Source organism: Calliphora vicina, chromosome 3, assembly GCF_958450345.1.
Source record: "Calliphora vicina chromosome 3, idCalVici1.1, whole genome shotgun sequence".
NCBI classification, from domain to species: domain Eukaryota; kingdom Metazoa; phylum Arthropoda; class Insecta; order Diptera; family Calliphoridae; genus Calliphora; species Calliphora vicina.
In genome coordinates, this window is record NC_088782.1 from 46,265,222 (window position 1) to 46,288,963 (window position 23,742).

Consider the following 23,742-nt stretch of genomic DNA (forward strand, 5'->3'; position numbering starts at 1 on the left):
TTAAAATCAATATTTTGAACAAGGCCAAAACCAAGTAACTTTAAAGTTAAATATTACAGGCATTTTTAATTTGATAGATTTTTATATTTGCTTCGTATTTTTTAAATATAATTTCTACATTTAATTGCTTTTTAAGCGGGCCACAATTTGCACACAACTGCCGCCTTAGACCACAATAAATAATAATTAATTGCAATATTTGAAAATAATTTAATCACTTAAATATTTAGGACACTAAACATGCAAAGTTTAAAAATTTTAGAAGTTATTTTGACCCCACTAAATGTTAAATTTCAAATGAAAAAAAGGATACATCCATCAATCGTTTGGTCTAATTTCCATCATACACAAGCAGCAACCGAACACCCCAAGGCTTTTTCAATCAACTTTACTAATACCAAAATGAAAATAACGAAATTTTAAAAATCCACACACTTATAAAAAGAATGTTGATCAGTCATGACGATGACGACGATCATGTTACGATTTCACCCAAAAATATTGACCAGAAAGCAACGTCAATTGAAAATGATTTTGAACGTAAGAAACGAGGAAAAATTAAATGAAATTTATACTCCAAACAAGTCGCTTAAATGTTTATATCCTGCTGATCGCCAACTCTAAACATAATTGTTGATAAATGATGCTGCTGGTTGTTTGATATTGGAACTGTGTTTACTTGGTTGTTGGTTCTCCAAAAAAAAAATGTTTTAGTTATTATTTGGTCACCACAGAAGATTTAGTAGGGTGTCTCCATCAAAACATTAATGGTAATTAATGCAAGTTGAGAACAGAGAAAAAAAACGCACAATGCAGCAAAAAAAATATCAAGAAAAATAACAAATTATGCGTTCATACGCATTTTAATTTGGTAGCTTGTGCACACAAATGCACTATGGTCCAACAACTAGTGTTTCGATTTTAAAAATCTCTCTAGCACAAGGAATATGATTTGATGACCGTTTTGGATATTGAATAGGACTTCAACAATGTAAAAGCATATTCGATCCTTCGCTTCATAGGAAGACTTCTGACGAATATAGTAATCATCTCAACTATGGGGACTGCTACTATATTTAGAGTAGCGAACCGGAGCACTCCGCAGTTAGGAGATTTATTTTGCTTGTGGAATTAGTCTCCATTATGTGGAAAACTGTTTCGTGTGCTGATCATGTTGCTGTGACTGTTTCTGGAAAAGACCTGGCGACTCTATCATAATGCCTACAAACCTCACTAAGAACACTTGGTCTTCAGCCAATTAATGGACTTAGTGTGAATCCTAAGAAAATGGAAATCGTACTCTTTTCAAGGAAGAACAAGAAACCATATTTCGCATTGCCACGTTTCAATGGATGGAACTCAAGCTCTTGGACAGTGCGAAATATCTAGAAATCATTCTAGACTCCAAACTGTCCTTTAACCTGAGTATCCAAGCGAGGGAGTCATGAATCTAGGGTATAAATCCAAGGAACGCTCTTCGACATGGAAGTACGAAATACCTGGAAATCATTTTAAACTTCAAATTTTTCTGGAACTTTAATATCTAAGCGAGGCTGTCAAAAGCAGGTACTGCAAGGAAGGACTTTGGGTATATATATAAGGAATGCGAAATGTCTCTTCGACATGGTGGTAAACCCACCTACTGCGAGACTATCGAAAGGATCTTTCGAACTTCTGCACTAAGGATCATAGGTACGCTACTCCATAGCAAGCTTGCTGATATTATGGCCCTAAATTCAGCGGTCAGGCTCAGTACTATGCAGCATGGAGGTCTGGGATTGCTGGACATCTGACTACTGTGGGAAATCTATTTAACATCCCTGCAAACATTGACTACTGCACACCCATACTCTTCGTTAGAAAGACGATCAATCGCGGGCAGGTCACCTCCAATGAGGGACACGTTCAAGATCTATACTATACGACTGGAATTGGTATAGTATTTTATATATCTCGCTTTCGGAAGTGGGTTTCAGGCTACGTGATGAATATAGGAAATCCAGCCTGATAATTCGATCGTCAGATGATAATATTCAGCATATGAATGTGTCTCTTAACGAGCTGACGAAATATTCTAACCTGGAGTTAGGGTGGCTGAACCAATGCTGTCTCTCGCTTAATGGATGAAGAGATCGATAATTTGTTTGACGAACCGCATTCGATATCGAAGCTTACATGGCCGGTACATGACTACCAGAAGTTTGCGTCATTGCACATGAAAGAAGATTACGTATTCCTTCCAATGACTTCTGTTGAAGTTGCCATAATAAAGAGAATAAGAGGTTTGCCGTGCTCCGATATAACCTAACATATCTATCGAGGGTGGATATTAGGTGAATGGATTCGGTCATTGGGAACGAATCTAACAGATCTATCGATGGTGGATGTTAGGAGGAAGGATTCGTTCATTGGTCATTAGGAAGTCCTTTTCTGCACGACCTATCAGATCTATCGAAGGTGGATATTAGGAGGAAGGATTCGTTCATTCGTGAAGCCTGATTTGAGGGACCGGATGATGTAAATATTCCTTCCAATGATTTCTGTTGAAGTTGTCATAATAATGAGAATAAGAGATGACTGTGGTACACCTCCTCTATCTTTGCCGTGCTCCGATATAACCTAACATATCTATCGAGGGTGGATATTAGGTGAATGGATTCGGTCATTGGGAACGAATCTAACAGATCTATCGATGGTGGATTTTAGAAGGAAGGATTCGTTCCTTTTCTGCACGACCTATCAGATTCGTTCATTCGTGAAGCCTGATTTGAGGGACCGGATGATGTATTTGAACTGGCTTTCAGTGGGCGGGATATGGGTTATGGTAAATATAGCTATCAAACTGACAAATTCTAAACATTACTCATAGACCCATTGTGCATAATTGTACTTGGCATTGTGTATGCCCTGTAAGCACCGTATTTTAACCAGTTTTGAAAGTGTCTTTAACAACAAATTACCTTTGAAAAAAACAGCAAATAAAAAAGGGTTTTCTTAAAAGGCCGCTTCAGCGTTTTTGTTGCCCATGATGGTTTTTATTTTTTGGTGCTTCATCCATAACGTCTATAGCCACCATAAAGATGACCATGTTGACAACTATACCACATTCATTACCAATTGCCAGTACATTTCGTTACGTTCAGTTTGGTTTGGTTTGGTTTTAGGAACATCCATAAAACTTTTGCGTTTATGGCATATCAAGTTCAAACACACATGCGAGTACAAATAAACTCAGCAACATTAAAGGTATGTTGCCGTCAATTTGTGCGAATTTACAATGTTTTTCATAGTTTTTTTATTTGTACCTTCCTACCTACATACCTTCTTTTCCTCAGCATGTCTTGCCATTTTTTTGTTGTTGTTTAATATGGTCTGCCATCATCATCTTACAATATTGTTAAGATTTTTTTTAATGGTTTTTTGGTTCATTATTTTTGTTGAGTTTGCTGCAACATGTCCGCATTCGTACCACCATACGTGGTGGTTGCTTGATGACAGTCCCTTTCCTACGTTTACAATTAGCTTTTCATAATTCATTGGATTGGTCTAGTACCCAAGACAATTGTAATTGTGGTTGTTTACGTATGAGTTCTGTTTTATTGCCGCTTAAGAATTTAGATTTGAACGAAGGAACGAACGAGCGTTTGCAAGGGACAAAAAAGGCGTAGGAGAGAGAGTCTTATATTCACAATGTAAATATATCATTAATTAGGTTCGTAGTATGATAAGCCTGACCAATGCAATTTTAAAATGGTTACTACAAAATAACATTATATTTTAATGGTTGGCAATTAACCCATTAACGGCATTACATTAAAGCAATAGCAAATTTGAGTCAATATGGAATGCCTTAAGACACAGACTTTTAAAAGTTTTCATAACTTTTTGAATAGAATATAGATTGCTGATCACTGATCAAGTTTGATTGAGCAAAACTCCAAAAAAGTAGTACATTCTGAATATACAAAATTGAAACGGTTTTCAAACTATCAAATATTTCAAAAGGGTTTGATGGAAACATTCAAAAAATCACCCTAGTATATTTAGATATAGTTTGGATAACGAATATAATCTAACATCTCCTATGATAAACAGATCAACTGCAACTTGCTGTTACTATTTATATACACAGTGGCATCTTCTAGAAGTTTCATGAACTATCTAACGGACAAAACTAGAATGTTATATTTCTAGAACTTTCAGCAGTCTTAATGTTAATACTAGAATCTTTAATAGTTAATGTTGACAGCACTATGCTGATAAGAGGAAGTATCCACTTATGACAATATATACAAAAGATGGATGATGTGGAAACCGATAAATTGATAGAGCAATTTCGTAAAAATATATTTTGATTCAAAACTTTTTACCGATTCAACTTATTTTGTTAATTTTTGGACACATAAGTTAACTATTACAACGATTGTGCATAAACGTCGGATCAAAAAAAAACATTTTGCAAAAAAAACCGCTTTTGTCCATTTTCAATACCAAACATTTCTGATCAACAGAGAACATTTGGGAAAATTTTATCCCGCTAGATTCTTCTCTCTTTACTCTATCGTGCTCTATTCCAAAGACAGACGGACATACTTGTGGGTGTATGTACAATATTTCGATGTGTTACAAACGGAATGACAAAATCAAAGTATCCCACCATTTTGCTGCTGGTTGTTATAAAAATATAACGGATTTAATTGGCTTTTCGTACGCACACCTTAGTTTACAGTTTGATAACATTTACTGTCCGAATTCTAAATTTAATGTAATCAAACAATAAATATCTACGTATGTATTTATAATTTTGGCTCATTAAAGTCTATAAAATATTTTGCCATTCATTTTATGACAAATGCTATAATAACACAATTTTACAAATTGACTGAAAACAATAAAACACCAAATTTTACTTCAAAATACAAATTTTAAATATTTTTAGGTAAACAAAATTATTTTTTTTTCCAATTGTGTTTTTTTCATTTTTTTGAAAAAAAAAAATTTCGAATTGTTTTTCAAATTTTTTTTTTAATTTAAAATTTTTTTTTTTAAATTTAAAAAAAAATTTTTGTTTTTTAATTTTTTTTTTTTGTGAAAAAAAAATGTCTGACAGAATTATTGAAGATCCCGATCCAGGTCTTCAGAATGTTGATTTCAACAGACAGACGAAGATGGCTTAATTGACTCCGCTATCTATAAGAATCCAGAATATATAGACTTATAATATTATTAAATTATATTATGGAAATTACAAACGGAATGACAAACTAATATATACCCTTCTCACGAAGGTGAAGTGTATAAAAAGTGTCAATATCGTGCACAGTGTTATTATAAGACAATTATGAATTATTATTTTCCTTGTCCTTGTATGGGGACTTGGGACAAATGTTGCCTGATTTTCGACATACTTTATATGATAATTTCAGAGTAATTAGAACTAATTTGTGCACAATTTTTTCAAGATTACCGCCTAATCAAAATATTTTTAACTGATCAATCAGTATTCCGGGGGGACATTTGTATGGGGGCTAGGTGAAATCATGGACCGATATTGTACATTTTCAATACCGAATAAACCTCACCTACAGAGAGTATTTGTGGAAAATTTCAGCCAGCTAGCTCCAGTCGGACAGACGGACGGACACAGTAAGTTCTTCTTAGAATCTCATGAGGACCCAGGATATATATACTAATGTGGGTCTGCGACAAATATTTCGATGTGTTACAAACGGAGTGACAAAATCGATATACTGTGCACCTTTTTACCGTGAGTATAATAACAATTTGTGAAAATATATTTAGTAAAACCGTTGTTCAACCAGAAACAATCAAGACTTTTCTCTATTTTCAATAGAGTCATTCTCGAACGTATACGAGACAGATTATTAACTTTTTGGTGTCACAAATAAAAATTGTGGAAATACAAACGAATTGACAAACTTTACCACTAACAGTGAAGGGTATAATTCAAATATTATTGGGTGTATAACTTAAAAACGCGGGATTTGCAATTGGTGGTGCATCTTATATCATATCTGACATTTATTCTCTCTTATATCTCTCTTTGTTATTGAACATCGAAAATGTCGAATTTTGTGCCAATAAAGCATCATATGCGGTATGTTTTGTTTTACTTTTTTAAATTGAAACAAGTAAGAGAGCTAAATTCGGCCGAATCTTATGTACCCTTCACCAAATTATACTTCAAAATACAAATTTTAAAAATTTTTAGGTAAACAATTTTTTTTTTCAAAGTTTTTTTTTTATTTTTTGGAAAAAAAAATTTTCCCATTGAAAAATTTGTTTTTTTTAATTTTAATTTGTTTTCAAATTTTCAAATTTTTTTTTGTTTTTTTAAATTTTTTTTTTTTGGTGAAAAAAAAATCCAGCCAACAAACAATTTGAAGACCAAGAATAGGAGGAATTACTCCATGAAGATTGTTGAAAAACTCAACAAGAGCTTGCAAAATGGTGGGAATTAATTTCAAAATCAAGCAGCAATTTCAAAAAGTTTGCGAGCAGCAGGGAAATACGAATTGAAGCCGACTGACCTTGAAAGACGATTTTGACTGTCCGAAATTATTCTTGTAGAAAGAAACCCTTTTTTGCACCAAAACATTACTTGCGATGAAAAATTTATCCATTACGGTAACCCGAAGCGTAAGAAATTGTATGTGAAGCCCGGAAACCAGGCGAATCGACACCAAAGCCAAATATCCATGGCGCTAAGGCAATTCTCTGTATTTGGTGGTAGCAAAAGGGTGCAATCTATTAGGAGCCGCTGAAATCTTAGGGAAACTGTATCGAATGCAACTGATTCATTTGAAGCAACTGATACGTCGAGAATATGCGTAATATTCCATCATGACTATGCTAGCCAACATGTTGCAATACCTGTTAAAAACTATTTAGAAAGATGTGTTTGGGAAGTTTTGCCTCACCCGCTTTATAGTTCAGACCGTGCACCGTCCGACTACTATTTGTTTCGATCAATGTAGAACGCACAATGGGGCAGAATCGAAATTTTTTGGAAATAAATCTGGCATTTTTAAACGGCTCCTGGGGCGGCGCTATGGGGCGCATAGTAGGGTACCTCCGATTTCAAAGAATTTTATATTTTTGGAAAGCGCTCGGCTAGATCTTGAAAAAACATGCTTGCGTGTGCTATTTATCTCTTATAATTTCCTAGTTTAGGCATTTCAAAATTAAAATTTTAAAATTTTGCCATACCATGGTCCGCTTTTTTAAAAATATAGGACGCACTTTTGGACCGAATGGACTCGAATTTTTTTTGTTAGTTAGACAATGAATCCAAAAACAACGGATTTTCAATTTAAAAAATAGTTAATTTTTTCCTATTTTTTAGACAAAAAGGTGACTTAACTCTTTTTTATTAAAAAACAACTTTCTTTAAGAAAATAAAACAATTTTATGTTTTTCTATAAATTTTCTTTACGGATAACATTTTGTTATAAAAAACATGTCCTATTTTTCGAACATGTCGGCCCTACGCCCTTTGGAAATTGACCTATTTTTTATCAAAATTTCATCTTTGGGCCACATGTTCTAAAATCCCAAAGCTGGGATCAGAAAACGGAAAGCAGTTTTGGAAACCCTGATGTATTCCCTATTTATCCCTATAGTATTTTCCCAGCCCCGAAGGAAATTTGGACCATATAGGCAAAATTGTAAAAAATACCATTTTTGGGATTTTCGCTCCAATTTTTAGGAATTGCGGGATTCCCTTTGACCTTTTGACAAGTTTTTTACCCCTTGTTATTTAGAATGAGAAACTTAAAAAACGCTGAAAATTTCATTGAGTTTCGTTAATAAATAAATATTTTATTACATATTACATATTCATTGAGTTTCTAAAACTAAAATTTATATCAAAATTTTAATAGGATTGCAAATATTAGGAACAATTTGATCCACATTAATTCCGAGCTAAATTTTTTTGTTTAGATAAGTTAATTTTTGGTCTTACAAAAAAATTTCAAGTCAATATCTCAATTAGATTTAAAAATATGCCACTTTAATACTCCGTCCTTCAAAAATATTGCACTTTTTCATACTTTTTCAATTTTATCCCGATCGGACCAGCCGTTTAGAAATGCCAGATTTATTCCAAAAAAATTTCGATTCTGCCCCACTGTGGAACGCTCTATCTGCGATACGCCTCTCTTTGGAATAGAGTATTCGATATTAGATTGATTCGTTCATGGCCTCAAAATATGAGCAATTCTTTTGGCTCGGAATCCATATGTTGCCAGAATGATGGGAAATGGCCATAGTCAATAATGACTAATACCATAAAGAACATAGAGCGAAAACTCGAAAAAAACTCAAACAAAAAAATTACTCAAAAATGTTACACTACGAGTGTTGTTTTTGTTTTCACATAGTTTTTTTTACTAATACATTCTCACCACTTAGGTTTTTGACAACTGAGTTAGTTCTTTGACAGGAGAGTTTCCGCTCTAGCTAATACTTTGAGTACAAATTTTTCAAAATAAAAGCTAAACAATTTAAATAATCCCGCATTTTGAAGTCATACACTCAATACCTCAATAAATTTGTATACAAATTAATTGTATAACTATAAATACTAAATTCTTATCTATATTATCATTGATTTTCTAATCATTGAATGTTAAACTATGTGTTTATTTGGAATTCAGCAAACAAATTTTAATCTTATATTAATTTTATACTTCAAACAGTATAGTTATAAGCAGAACCTACATTTTCAATAAAAAAAATCAAAATAATAAGAAAACTATGTTTCAAATATATCATTTTACAAAAAACTAAATAAATTTTAAAAAAAAAATAAGTAAATGAAGGACTTACAGTTAATGAAATATAAAGAGTTTTTATAGTTTTGAAATAAAAATTAATAATAATGACTGGTAAAAATAAGCTATCAATGTGCCTCAATTTAAAAATAGCTTAGATATTTATAATAATAGTAAAGTTTTGTTTCAGTTTTTAATCAATTAATTACACTTTGTTTGCTTTTAGTAAAATGTCGTACAATTTTATGGCATATGGTTTTTTGGGGTTTTGTCATAAATTATATTTTTTGCATTAATCTAAATATAACAATTGTTGATATGGTTGTTATTAAGGCTGGGCAAGATCAGCAACAGAATGAACTGCCAATAAAGGAAATTACAAAGAGATCAATTGAAATAAATGCAACCACAATTGAGCCAGAAGTAAGTAAATATTTGTTAGGGATTAATATACCTGTAAACGTTAATTTCATTGTGATTATTGTTAACAACTGTTTCATTGGCCCTGAAGCCCTAATATATTTTTTCCACTTGATGATGCTTTTTAGATTAATTAGTATAATTATTTTTAACATGGAAAATACAGACTAGAGTCATTGAATATTGAATTAATTTTACTTTCAGTTAAAACCAGAAACCGAAAAATTTGAATGGAATCAATACCAACAAGGCCTAATATTAGGCTCATTTTTTTGGTTACACTGGTTGACACAATTGCCAGGTGGTATATTGGCCAACAAATATGGCACCAAATTAGTTTTTGGTCTCTCCAATGTGATCTGTTCTTGGATGTGTTTATTTATACCAATGGCCTCATATTGCAGTGTTAATGCACTCATTACATTACGAATAATACAGGGGGCAATAGCGGTAAGTTGAATTTTAAATTAAAAAGCATACTTTAAGGCGCTTATTTTTAATTCAAAGCATACATTCAATTACAGGGTTTGACTTGGCCGGCCATGCATGTACTTATTGCCAAATGGATACCACCAGATGAGCGCAGTAAATTTGTGACGGCCTACTTTGGCAGCTCAATTGGTGTGGCCTTTTCATATCCTCTATTTGCATACATTATGCATTATATGTCATGGAAATGGGTTTATCTCATTTGTGGCATTCTCGGTACTATATGGTGGCTATTATGGTTGGTATTGGTCTATGATAGTCCTGCACAACATCCACGTATTTCAAATTCAGAATTAAGATATATAGAAACGGCTTTGGGCTCTAGTGTTCAGCAAGCATCAAATAGTGTTCGTACACCTTGGAAGGATATATTTACCTCAAGACCGGTATGGATGAATGTAATTGCTCAGTGGGCTAGTATTTGGGGTCTCTTTACGCTGATGACCCAGTCGCCAACATATTTTAAAGTCATACATAATTGGGATATAAGAACGGTAAGTATGATGAGACAGATTTAAGGGCCCCCAATATCTATATCGGCATATTTTAAGTACTAATTCTAATTAATTCGACCTATTACATTCAATTATGTTCCTAAATAATACTGAAAAACCTTGGAATTATTTTCAGATTGGCATATTATCTGGAATACCCCATATATTACGAATGATTTTCGCTTATGCGTTCTCCTTATATGCAGATTATTTGTTAAGAACAAATAAAATGGAAACAACAAATTTAAGGAAATTTGCCACAGCCATATGTAAGTTTTAATAACAATTTTAGTATAAACAAAATTGCAATCTTTATTTAAATAAAACCATATTTTAATCTTTTTTAAGGTACAATTGTTATGGGTCTGACAGTTTTGGCTTTGGCTTACTTAGGACGTAATCCCATATGGGCCGTTGTGCTGATTTCATTGGCCACCATGTTTCAAGGCACTGGCTCTACTGGACCCATGTCATCTATGATCGATATAGCACCCAATTATGCTGGCATAGTATTTGGTGTATGTGGCACAATTGCCTGTTTACCAGGTTTCATATCGGCGTATATAGTAGGGGTCTTAACATTGGACAATGTAAGTGTTACTTTAATCAATTTAATGATTATGTTAAAATCACCATACACATTTTTAGCAAACTTTTGAAGCCTGGACGAATGTCTTTCTCATATCTGCCATCATGCTAATTGGCTGTGGAGTGCTATATGTCCTATTTGCTGATTCCTCTTTACAAAAATGGAATGATTACTCAAAGTACAATGCTGTAAAGGACATGGAATTATTGGAAAATAATGAGGAAATAAAAGAAAATTAATTAAGTACTTGAAGTAACTAATTGGATGAAACTTTATTATGTTGTTTACCCCCAGTAACTCGAAGGCTGGTTATGTATTAACTAATAGTTATACCGACAGTTTTTATACACAAATAATTTTAACCGACAGTATAACTATTAGTTAAGGCATAACCAGGCTTCGTGTTACTGGGGGTTATATGTATTTATTATTGTTGGTTTTTTCAAAAGTACAATTTTTCGGTTACTCTACATACGACCTACATAAGGCATATTTCGGATTACGGGCACTGGCGTAGATAGGTGGGGGCTGGGATAGGCAAAACCACCCAAGACTCGCATCTGCCCACCCCAGATACAAATTTGGAAAGTCGCAGAAAGATTTTTTTGGATTTGTGGATTGTTCCGTTAAGAGATTCCAGTGCCCTAGAACATTAATCATGGGGTTTTTGGAACCCAAAAAGTTAAAAAAATATTCCAATGCCAATCGTACAACGGAGCACATGTAATGTTTGGTTTTAAAAACGGTTTACAAGCTAATCATTGTTTATCCGACAGGCTAAACATACTTATTGTGGATTCGTGTTCACACATATGTATCATCAGCGCAAACATTCTTAGCATAGTAATGATTTAAAAAGCCTAAGTCAAGCTCTTCAAGCTAAACAGTATAATAATATAATATAATAAACAGCCTTTGCACAACTAGATGGAGTTGTAGATATAAAAATTGTAAGACAGTAATTAAAAATTACGCTGTAATTAAAAGTGATCTTGAAGATTTCAACATTAGGTAAAAGCTAAAATCTGGATTTGCCGGATTCTATTCCTTCAGTTGATTATTGGAAGTTAAATATATATAATCCAGTAATATATAGCATAATTTTTAATATCGAATACCGATTCCAAAACATTCCATTACCTAAAGCTGTTAACAATTTCTTTAAATTAGATTTGGACGGCGCCGATGAATTCATTATTAATTACATGTTTTGCATGATAATTGATATGATAAAATCCAACCACTTTTACGAGTGGCAATAAGCCTTACTATCAGTTCTGCTAGTTGCGAAAGAAGTTTCTCAGCTATGCGTAGAATAAAACAATGGTTACGTAGTGTAATGCTTCAGGAACGATTTTCAAATTAACAGTTTTTTTTTTCAACTCAATTCTCAATAATACTAGCTAAAACCCGGTGTGCTTCGCTACCCGTACCGTAAAGATTTACAATATATTTAGTCTATCTAAAATTAGTTTCTGTTCATGTGAAAAACATGGATTTTCTAGATTTAGTCCGCAAATTTGTTGTTCATTAATTGCCTTAATTGCCTTAATATACAAACAATCATACAAACAAACACATATTGACTTTTATATATATATAAGGGTTTCAAATGTATACATACAAATTTTAACATTTACTTAATATTTTTGGTAGTCCGCGCATTTCTGTACTAAATATTAATATTGATAGCTGCTATAGCTGTCCCTGTATATAATTTTTCATCACATATATGGGAGGTGCCACGCCCACTATTGCTATTTTGCCCATTTTTGGCGTAAATAAGTAGTTCATACAAAATTTGAACGCTTTACATACTACAATTATACAGATAGATATGAATTTTAGTATTTAGATTGTTTGGAAGGTGCCACGCCCACTATTTTAGTCCGCCCATTCTTGTCCTAAATATTAAAATTGATGGTAGAATATCCGTACAAAATGTATGGATTCTATCTCTTATTGTATCCCCATATGTTAGATTTTTTAAATAATCATCATATGGGAGGTGCCACGCCCTCTGTGGCTACTACTCCCATTTTTGCCGCAAATATTTAAACAAACAGTGGAATTGCTCATGCAAAATTTGAGGACTATAGCTATTATAGTTTCTTAAATATTTGATTTTTAAAATTAACTTTGTATGGGAGGTACCACGCCCAAATTTCAAAACAAAAAGTAACCTATACGTATACCTTCCAGACATACGTAAATATACTGTAAATATTTCAAGCAAATCGGTTCAGCCGTCTATAGATCCCAAACTAATAATAATAAACATACATACATATAGACACACATTCACTTTTATATATATAGATTTGTACAAAGGCGTATATATACATATGTATACAATATTACATTTTTAAATATAGAGAGTTTAGATACAAATAAATCTGGAAAATATGGAAAATGAAGTAGTTATGTTAGCAAACTAAATTTTTGTGATATTTTAGTCATAGAGAATAGACATAGAGCGAAAACTCTCCTGTCAAAGACCTAACTCATTTGTCAGAAACCTAAGTGGTGATAATGTATTAGTAGAAAAAACTATGTGAAAACAAAAACAACACTCGTATGTGTGATTATTTTTAGTAATTTTTTTTTCTAGTTTTCGCTCTATGTTTCTCTATGATTTTAGTTTTATTTTTACTATTTGGGAAGTGCACTTGCCCACCCCAGAGTAATAGTCTAGCTACGCTTATGATTACGGGATTTAATAAATAAAAATTGGAGCTTGCAAAATCATTGGGAGCAACTTAAGCAGCAATTTAAAAACATTTTGGAGCAGCAGGACTCATCCAAAAGAAGGGTTATTGAGAACCATACGAATTGAAGCTGAGAGACCTTGAAAGACGATTTTGTATGTCGGAAATACTGCTCGAACGCTATAAAAGAAAATCAGTTTTGCTCCGAATCATTACTTGCGATGAAAAATGGAGCCTTTACGATAACCCAAAGCATAACAGATCGTATGTGAAGGCCGGCCAACCAGGCCAATCGATACTAAAGCCAAATATCTATGGCGTTAAGGTAATGCTGTGTATTTGGTGGGACCAAAAAGGTCCTATCTATTTTGAGCTGCTGAAAACTGAACAGACCATCACAAGGAACATGTAACGAACACAACTGATTCGATTGAAGCGACCATTGGCCGAAAAACGCTCAGAATATGCGGCTAGACATGAAACCGTAATATTCCACTATTTATTTCAATCGATGCTAGAGTGTCCAAAAACCGGCAAATTTAAAAAACCGGTTTCCGGTTTAACCGAAAAAGTGTGTTTTTTTTTTAAAAAAAACCGGTTTCGATTAATGTCTTTTAAAAAACCGGTTAAGCGGTTTCGGTTTTTGCCTTCAAAAAATCCGGTTAACCGGTTTATATTAAATTTTTATTTAATGGAAATTTAGCATTTTTGAATTCTTTATGCAATTATTTTATATCTTTTACGAAATGTTGTCAAATGCTACAATTTTCTATAAAATAAATCAATATTTTTAAAAATGGTCTCAAAGTTTTTCATAAATACATTTAAATGAGCTTTAGAAAATATATTTCATTAAAACCGGTTAACAGTCTCACAAAAACCGGTTTGTCAAAAAACCGAAACCGGTGGAGTTTACAAAGATGAAAAAACCGGTTGACCGGTTATCGGTTTCGGTTTTGGATACTCTAATCGATGCAGAACGGATTGGAACAGAGTATCCGATATTGGCTTGGATATTGGCTTCTTTGACTCAAAATATGAGCGGTTCTTTTGGCTCGGAATCCATATTTTGCCAGAAAGATGGGAAAACTTCATAGCTAATGGCCAATACTTTGAGTAAATTTATATTGTACAAGTGTTTCAAAATGAAAGCTACAAATTTAAGTCATACACCCAATATTTTTCTTTATTCTCCCTCCCTGTCTGGCTCAGTTATTTTTGAATATTTCAATAGTTTTGAAAATATAAAATATCTTAATTTAGAAAATAAATAAATTCTTTTAAATTCTGCTGACTGATAAATAAATATGACCCACCAAAATTTTAATTCTAATCATTATTCTATGTTTCTAATCATTCTTCTCTTTATATTTCTAATCATTTAAATACAATTTGTTGGGTGTTTATTTGAAAATCAAAAACATACAAATGTTAATCGCATATTAATTTTGAACTTCAAAGAGTAAAGATGTAAACAGAACCTTCATGAATTAAAAATAAACCAAAAAGATAATAAATAATGTAAAGAACATTGTTGATGCATAAAAATAGTTACACTAAATTTAAAAATAATACAAAGTTGCCTTAAAGTATTGCAAAAAAAAAAAAATAAATCACAATGATAAAAGGTAAAAATTTAAAATCAGTGTAGTGTTTTTGTTTCATCCCAATAAAGTGTAATACAACTGTAATTCAAATGCTTGACTATAATTCAAGGCTTGAATTCCAGTAAAAATGCTTATTGGGATAAAGTACATTTCCATAAATATTGTTGTTGGTTTGTTAGTATCTTGTCAATTTATTTAATTGATTTGGTTTATTTTAGTTAAAACTCGTACGGTATTATGGCATTTGGTATTTTGGGGTTTTGTCATAAATTTTATGTTTTCCATAAATCTGAATATAACAATTGTTGATATGATTGTTATTAAAGCTGACCCACAACAGCAACAAAATCAACTGTCAATATCTGAAATTTCAAACAGATCAATTGAAATTAATGAAACAACTATTGAACCGGAGGTAAGTATTTTTTAAGAATATACTAACAATAAATATGTATGTTATAATAATTTATAAACACGCGTATCCAATGGATACTATCCCTACACAAATTTGCACAAACAATTAAACCACCAAGTTTTCTAAGGATCGGTCCGTAATAGAAAATAGCTATCATATAAGGCACTTTATCCAAGATTACCTTAAGATTGGCCATCAGTTAAACTCATATTGGAAAATATATTTTAACAGTAACGAAATTTTGATATTCGGTATCACGTGTTTCGGTATCTAAAATTAGATTTACGACACCTAACTAAACAATTCACCCAACCCAGTCTGTTTGGTTAAAATTATAAAAATCAAATTTTTATCATTAAACTCGAAAGTCATAAAAAATGTTTATACAAATTTTAATCATTTAAGAAAAGTGTTATGTCCCCTCTGCACAGTGGGCAGATTCAATATATATTTGGAAATAAATCGGTAATTTTTAACAGGGTGATCCGATTGACATGCAATTTCACATACGCGTAGCAGAGAAGTATGTAATCGAGTTTAAGTATTGCCGATGGTCCCCTAGGGTGGCCCTTAATAAACGAAAGTTGGAATATCGCCATTCTCACCCTCCAGTTTGGTGAACATTGGTAAAAAAAATCATCCTGAAAAGTTTTAGGTAAATCGGTTGGGGATAAGACGTGCCGCAAGCCCTCTGAAGTTTTGAGATGCATTTACAAGGGGAAAAAATGCATTTTTTCAGTTTTTGTAAAAATTTTGCCATTAAAAAATTACTTTTGCAATTTAATTTTAAAGAATCGAAATGTGTACGTAATTGTCGTTCTAATGAGACATAAAAAGCAGAAATTGGCCAAAAAATGTTAAAGTTATTAAAAATTCGCCAGGCCATTAACGTGTCTCAGGCAACTAGAACAAGAAAGGTAGGAATAAAATTAACATATTTTGATAAATATTAAAATTAAAGCCCATTTTTACTTAAAATATGTCCATATTTACTTGTATATGAGTTTTTGTCTTCGTAGGATACCGCTAACCTATTCTTAGGTATGAACAAAAAAATAATTTTTTTAACTGCAGTTTCAAAACTCCATTTTCAAGTTTTTAAAAATTTTGTTAAACAAATTTCAGAATTTTTTGATCATCTCATTGGGATTTATTAAGAATATAATAGGGAATAAAAATGTGAAAAAATTATGAAAATATCTCTTATAGTTTTTCCGTACCTGCGATTTAAATTTTGAAATTTTCGAGAAAAACCAATTATTTGGCAATTTTTAGGCGAATGAGCTCTATTTCCTTACTCTTACGAATTTTAAGCAAAACTTATTCAGAATATTATAGTCCAGATAATTCTAAATATACTCTGGAACTTTTAATAAAATCGGAAAACGTTAAATCGTGAAGGTCAAAGGTCAAATTTTTCAATATTTGGAATTTCTCTTAACCCCAACAGATTTACCTAAAATTTGTTCACGATGATTTTTTTACTAATGTTCACCAAACTGAGGGATGAGAATGGCCAAAATCCAACTTTCGTTTATTAAGGACCACCCTAATGGTCCCCATAAACCCCTCAGGAGCAGCGCTGTGGGGTCTCAAAATATAACACCTATGTATGACATGAAACATTTTTAATAGCTTGCCAATTTTTTTACGTTTGTCAAAAATCAATAAATATATCCTTTAAGTCTATGAATAGACCTTAGAAAACATGCTTGCGTGTGCTATTTATCTGCTATAGTTAACAAGTTATAAGCATTTAAAAATTGTAACTTAACTTGGTGAGTTTTTTTTTCAAAATATCGGACTCAATTAAAGACCGATTTCATGATTTCAGTTAGTTAAATAATAAATGAAAAAATCATAAAATAAAAAAAACATCAAAACAACATCTTTTAAGAGTCCAAAAATAAACGATTTTAAATTTCAAATTGAGAAAATATTCATATTTTTTGGCCAAAAAAATCGCTTAAGGAAATTAAAATGTTTTTATATTTGATTGAATCGTATCAGCAGGTATTGTTTTATACAAATAGGGGGTTCCCTATGTCCTATCTAATAATAACACAATAACAATGTACAAAATTTTTAATATTTTCTTAAAAATAGATTATTTCAACATAAAAAATGTGTTTAATTTTGTAACAGGGTCCATCACGGGTACCCATTTTTATATCGAAATTTGTTCTAAAATCCCAAAGCAGGGAATGCCAAATGGAATACAGTTTTTATATCATATAAGCCTCGGACCAAATGTGATCCCAATGTGCAAAAATCTTTGAATTTTAATTTTTGAGAATTTTGCATAATTTTTTTTGGGAATTATGAGATTCTTTTTATTAAACAAGTTTTATTTTTTACCCTACGTCTTGATAAGCCATGAATTTGTTTACTTAGCTGACAATTTCTTGTTCACACATGAATTTGTCTCATGTGGACAGGAACATAACATTGGCAAAAGGTATCCAAACGAGACAAATTAATGTGCGCACACAAAATTGTTCGTTGAGTGAACAAATTGATGGCTAGTCAAGACGGAGGATGTCACAAATCGGAAAAATTTATGTTTTTAAAAGTATCAATGTGTCTACAATATTTTTTCCCCAGTCTACCCCTTTATTCACTGAAAACGCATATTTATTACATTTTTGTGAGTCTTCAGGAAACTACATACATATGTATGTATATAACCCCCTGTATATACCTAATAAATTTGTATCATGATAAACGTCAAAATCGTTGTCAAGATAAAAAATCATCAGGTATAGTCTCCATTTATTATTATTATTGCTTCGTTATGACAAAATTGTTAGTGCTTTTGCTCAGACAACTTTGTCTTGACAACAAACGTCATTAATTGTTATGATAAAGATTTGTCAAGTATAGACAGGGGGTAAGAAATTGTATATTTATAATAAGAATGATGTTAATAAAATGTCCCTTGTTGTAACATTGTACAAGCTTAAATAGTTCTCGGTTGATAGTTGTTCAGATCATCAATAATGGAATAGAAGTTCCAATATGCATTGTATAGATTATTATTATTAATATCGTCTTACTTTCAGATAAAACTTGAATCCGAAAAATTCGAATGGAATGAGTATCAGCAAGGCTTAATATTGGGCTCATTTTTTTGGCTACACTGGTTGACACAATTGCCAGGTGGCATATTGGCCAAAAAGTATGGTACCAAATTGATATTTGGTCTCTCCAATGTGATCTGTTGTTGGATGTGTTTCTTTATACCAATGGCTGCATATGGCAGCTTTAAGATACTTATTATACTAAGGATCATACAGGGAGCAATAGCGGTAGGTAAGAAATTCGAAAATATTGTGAAAGTCTACTTTATGTTTGTTTTATTATTAACAGGGTTTAACTTGGCCTGCCATGCATGTACTCATTGCCAAATGGATACCGCCAAATGAGCGTAGTAAATTTGTGACCGCCTATTTTGGCAGCTCAATTGGTGTCGCCTTATCATATCCAATATTTGCTTACGTTATGCACTACAGTTCATGGGAATGGGTTTATTATATTTGTGGTATTGCCGGGACTATTTGGTGGTTAGGATGGCTGTTTATGGTCTATGATAGTCCTTCTCAACATCCTCGCATTTCGATATCCGAATTGCGGTATATAGAAAAGGTATTGGGTTCTAGTGTTCAGCAAACAGCGCATACGATAAGTACACCTTGGAAGGACATATTTACCTCAAGACCTGTATGGATGAATGTTATGGGCCAGTGGGCCGCTGTTTGGGGCTTATGTACTCTGTTGACTCAGTCACCGACCTATTTTAAGGTCATACATAATTGGGATATAAGAGCAGTAAGTAGGGATATATTTTTTCCAAATAAAACTATAGATAAATAAAGGTATTATTTGAATCCCATTAAGTCAATACGAATATGTTCATTTTCAGACTGGCATATTATCTGGAATACCTCATATACTACGAATGTGTTTCGCTTATGCTTTCTCTTTATATGCAGATTATTTGTTAAGAACAAATAAAATGGAAAGGACAACTTTAAGGAAATTAGCCACAGCCATATGTGAGTTTTATTTTTAAATTTTAATTTAAATTATATTTTGTTAATTACAAATTTTCAAACCCTTTACTTCTATTTAAGGTGCCATTGTTATGGGTCTGGTAGTTTTAGCATTGGCTTATTTTGGCCGAAATCGCTTTTATGCTGTTGTGCTGATATCATTGGCAACCATGTTTCAGGGTGCTGGTTCCTCAGGCCCTTTGTCCTCAATGATTGATATAGCACCCAACTATGCGGGAATTGTTTGTGGTATATGTGGCACTATAGGCTCTTTGCCAGGTTTCATATCGGCTTATCTAGTGGGTGTATTAACATTGGACAATGTAAGCTGATCTGTTATTATTTAATCATAAAATTTAAATATTATTTTACAAAAATCTTAATATTTTAGCAAACATTTGAAGCCTGGTCAAATGTGTTTCTCATTTGTGCTGTCATGCTAATTGGCTGTGGTGTTCTATATGTTCTCTTTGCTGATTCCTCTGTCCAGAAATGGAATGATTATTCACAGCATAATAACACCAAGGATGTGCAATTGTTGGAGAAGAATGAAATTGTTAAAGAAAATGGTTTTGGTACTTAGAGTAATTTTAAAGAGGCTGTTTGTTGATATTATGTTTAAGTATTTATTGTTGTTAAATTAAAAAAAAAATATATCAATAATCAAATTTTTGTTTGCCACAATTTTTGTAAAGATATGCAACAAACGACACTTGTTAAAACAAGTAAGAGAGCTATATATCTTATATACCCTTCATAAAAAAACTTCAAAATACAAATTTTAAATATTTTTAGGTAAACAAAATTTATTTTTTTTTCCAAAGATGTTTTTTTTTAATTTTTTAAAACATTTTTTTCGAATTGTTATATTAAAATTTTTTTAAAACATTTTTTTTGTAATTTTAAAAAAAAATTTGGTTTTTTAACTATGGTCGTTGCAAAGGTCTTTGAATTATCTATCATTAGATATCCATGATGTCTATATTAATGACTTAGTAATCCAGATATAGGTCAAAAATAGAGGTTGTCCTGGTTTTTTCCTCATATCTCAGCCATTTGTGGACCGATTCTCGAAATGTCTGACAGAAAATTGATTTTAACAGACAGACGGACAGACATTGGCTTAATCGACTCCGCTATCTATAAGGATCCATAATATATATACTTTATAGGGTCGGTAAATTATATTGTGGAAATTACAAACGGAATGACAAACTTATAATACCCTTCTCACGAAGGTGAAGGGTATAAAAAGTAATATCGAATCGTGTGGTTATTTGGACGTTCTCCAAACACTTTTCAATGGTAGGGGTTTTGCACAGCAAGAGGAAAAAACAAGTTAGAAAGTATATTCGGTCAAGCCCGACCATATAATACCCTACACTAAGTAAAAGAGCAAAAAAAATTTTTCTTTTAAAATTTCATTAATTTATATTTTTGAGTGATTTTCGGGCCTTATATGGGAGCTATGACCAATTATGGACCGATCACTATGAAATTAGGTCGTGTGATTTATGTCTATATTAAAGTTAACTATGTTGAATTTTGTGTGTTTACCAACATTTTTAAGCGATTTATACACGTTAAAGTGATTTTCGGAAGCGGGTCTATATGGGAGCTATGACTAATTATGGACCGATCGTAACAAAATTTGGTGACATGAATTTTGTGTATATAAAACTTATTTGGAGCGGAATTTGTGGAGATACATATATAAACTAAACATTTATGACCGATAAAGTTCAATTTCGGGAGGACATTTGTATGGGGGCTAGGTGAAATAATGGACCGATTTCAGCCAGTTTCAGTAGGCTTGGTCCTTGAGCCGAAAAAATAATATGTATCAAATTTCATCGAAATATCTTCAAAATTGCGACCTGTACTCTGCGCACAAGGTTTACATGGACACCCAGCCAGCCAGCCGACCAGACGGACGGACGGACGGACATCGCTTAATCGACTCAGAAAGTGATTCTAAGTCGATCGGTATACTTTAAGGTGGGTGTTAGACTAATATTTTTGGGCGTTACAAACATCTGCGTTACAAACAACAATATGGTGGTGTAGGGTATAATAATATTTTCAATTGATACAGATTGAGATGTATATTTGTTCATCTCTCCAAACCACAACTATTTTGACATTCTCTTTTGTTTGTTTTCTATTGCCATATTATTGAAATCAGCTGATTCATATCTACATATATTAAGCGCTTCCTATCTTTAAATTTAATGACTCTGGCGCATATCATGCTGTATTTTAGCGATGGCATGAGTTATGCTGGATTTAGGGACCGCTGTGGTTTGCGGCTTATTGACAAAAACCTGCGACTTAAGAAAATCCCACAAGAAAAAGTCTATCGGCCAATTCACACCACCTCCACGTGAGATGACCATGCCCTCAAATCGCTCGTTCAGAATTTCAAATGTGGCATGATCTTTGTGACACGTAGCGCCGTCCTATTGAAACCCCATTTCGTTGGTGGCGATATCATCCAATTCAGGTCAAAAGATGTTGGTCTATGATAGTCCTGCCCAACAACCATGTATTTCAAATTCAGAATTAAGATAAATATAGAAACGACTTCGGGCTCTAGTATTCAGCAAGCATCAAATAGTGTTCGTACACCTTGGAAGAATATATTTACCTCAAGACCTGCATGGATGAATGTGATTGCTCAGTGGGATAGTATTTGGGGTCTATTTACACTGATGACCCTGTCGCTGACATACACACAGCCTCAAAAGTGAGTAAACACCCGCGATTTTTTTTTGATTTTTTTAGGATCATGAAAATCATTATAGTCCGACTTAAATCTTTTTTTTTACAACAGAATCTATTATTCAACTCAATCTCCAACAAACCTAAACATTAAAATTTTAATCGATGAATAAATTTTAGGATTTTCATTATCATAAAAAAAATCAAATAATTTTTGGTGTATACTCGCTTTTGAGGCTCACTGTATTTTAAAGTGATATGTACATAATTGCGATATAAGAACGGTAAGTATGATGAGACGTATTCAAGAGAACACTGGGTCCCCCAATATCTATATTGGCATATTTTAAGTACTAAAATGCTAAGTATTTATTTAATTCGACATATTACCATCAAAAGAGGCGTTTTATATCCTTTAAATAAACCGTATTCTTTTAATTGCTAATAAAAGCGATCAGTAGTTTAAAATTTGTAAGAACTCTTAAATAGAGTTCAACTTTATAAAAACACTTTATAATTTACAAGAATACACTGGTAATACAGTTGCTGTTAACTCTAACAGTGCCTATGATCAACTCACTGACTGCAATTTGCTGTTACTATTCATATACACGTGCCATATTCTAGAAGTTTCATGAATTATGAACAAAACTAGAATGTTTTATTTCTAGAGCTTTCAGCTGCCTTAGTGTTAATGTTAGCAGCTTTAACAGTTAATTTTGGCAGCATTGTGCTGATAAGTAGAAGTACCTACTTATGGCAATATATACAAAAGATGATGGTTATGGAAACCTGACGTTAGAACCGGTAAATTCAAATTAATAGTGCAATTTCGTAACTATATATTTATGAATATAACAACTAGTATTTCTCTCTCTTATTTTTTGAAATCTCAATATTTGAAAAATATTAAAAAAAAATCCTTAATTTTAAAAATAAATATATAAATTATTTTGCTTTACTGTCCTCTCCCTCCCTTTCTATTTCACTTATTTTTTAATATTTCAATATTTAGGAAAATATACAGTGACCGACAAAAGTCTACGTACGATCATTATTTTCATAACTCGAGAACTTCTAAACCATAATAAGTAAAAGTAATGATGCAGTTTTATTTCAAATGCATTTTTATTAATATAACAAACAAATATCGCTAAATTTATAATTAATTTAAACTATTATTCACAAAAAATTAAAAAAAAATATGTTGACAAAAGTCTATATACGATCTGTACACTAAATAAACATTTTTCAGCGAATACAAATTTTCATTATATTCAATATTTCGTTGGGCCACCACGGCCCAACGCATCTACAAGCGTCTGGGCATCGAAGCAACTAAATTTTCCAGTTCTGCGGACGTTATATTTTGCCATTATTCTGGAAGCTTCTCCTTTAACATTGGTGCACAAGTAATAAGATGTCTTCGGAGCTTTGTATTTGTTTTGC

The 23,742-nt window shown here is 32.3% G+C and overlaps 2 protein-coding genes across 2 annotated transcripts; both read left to right on the forward strand.

The window, feature by feature from the left end:
- Positions 1-9,029: 9,029 nt before the first annotated feature.
- Positions 9,030-11,038, forward strand: LOC135954706 (sialin-like). The gene is made up of 6 exons (XM_065504921.1): positions 9,030-9,221; positions 9,423-9,668; positions 9,743-10,201; positions 10,338-10,470; positions 10,550-10,791; positions 10,850-11,038. The coding sequence occupies exons 1-6, from the start codon at positions 9,051-9,053 to the stop codon at positions 11,027-11,029; spliced, it is 1,431 nt and encodes a 476-aa protein (XP_065360993.1). The 5' UTR covers positions 9,030-9,050; the 3' UTR covers positions 11,030-11,038.
- Positions 11,039-15,116: 4,078 nt separating this feature from the next.
- Positions 15,117-20,168, forward strand: LOC135955436 (vesicular glutamate transporter 2.1-like). Its single transcript, XM_065505786.1, has 7 exons — positions 15,117-15,126; positions 15,324-15,520; positions 18,583-18,828; positions 18,890-19,348; positions 19,443-19,575; positions 19,654-19,895; positions 19,964-20,168. The coding sequence occupies exons 1-7, from the start codon at positions 15,117-15,119 to the stop codon at positions 20,153-20,155; spliced, it is 1,479 nt and encodes a 492-aa protein (XP_065361858.1). The 3' UTR covers positions 20,156-20,168.
- Positions 20,169-23,742: the final 3,574 nt, after the last annotated feature.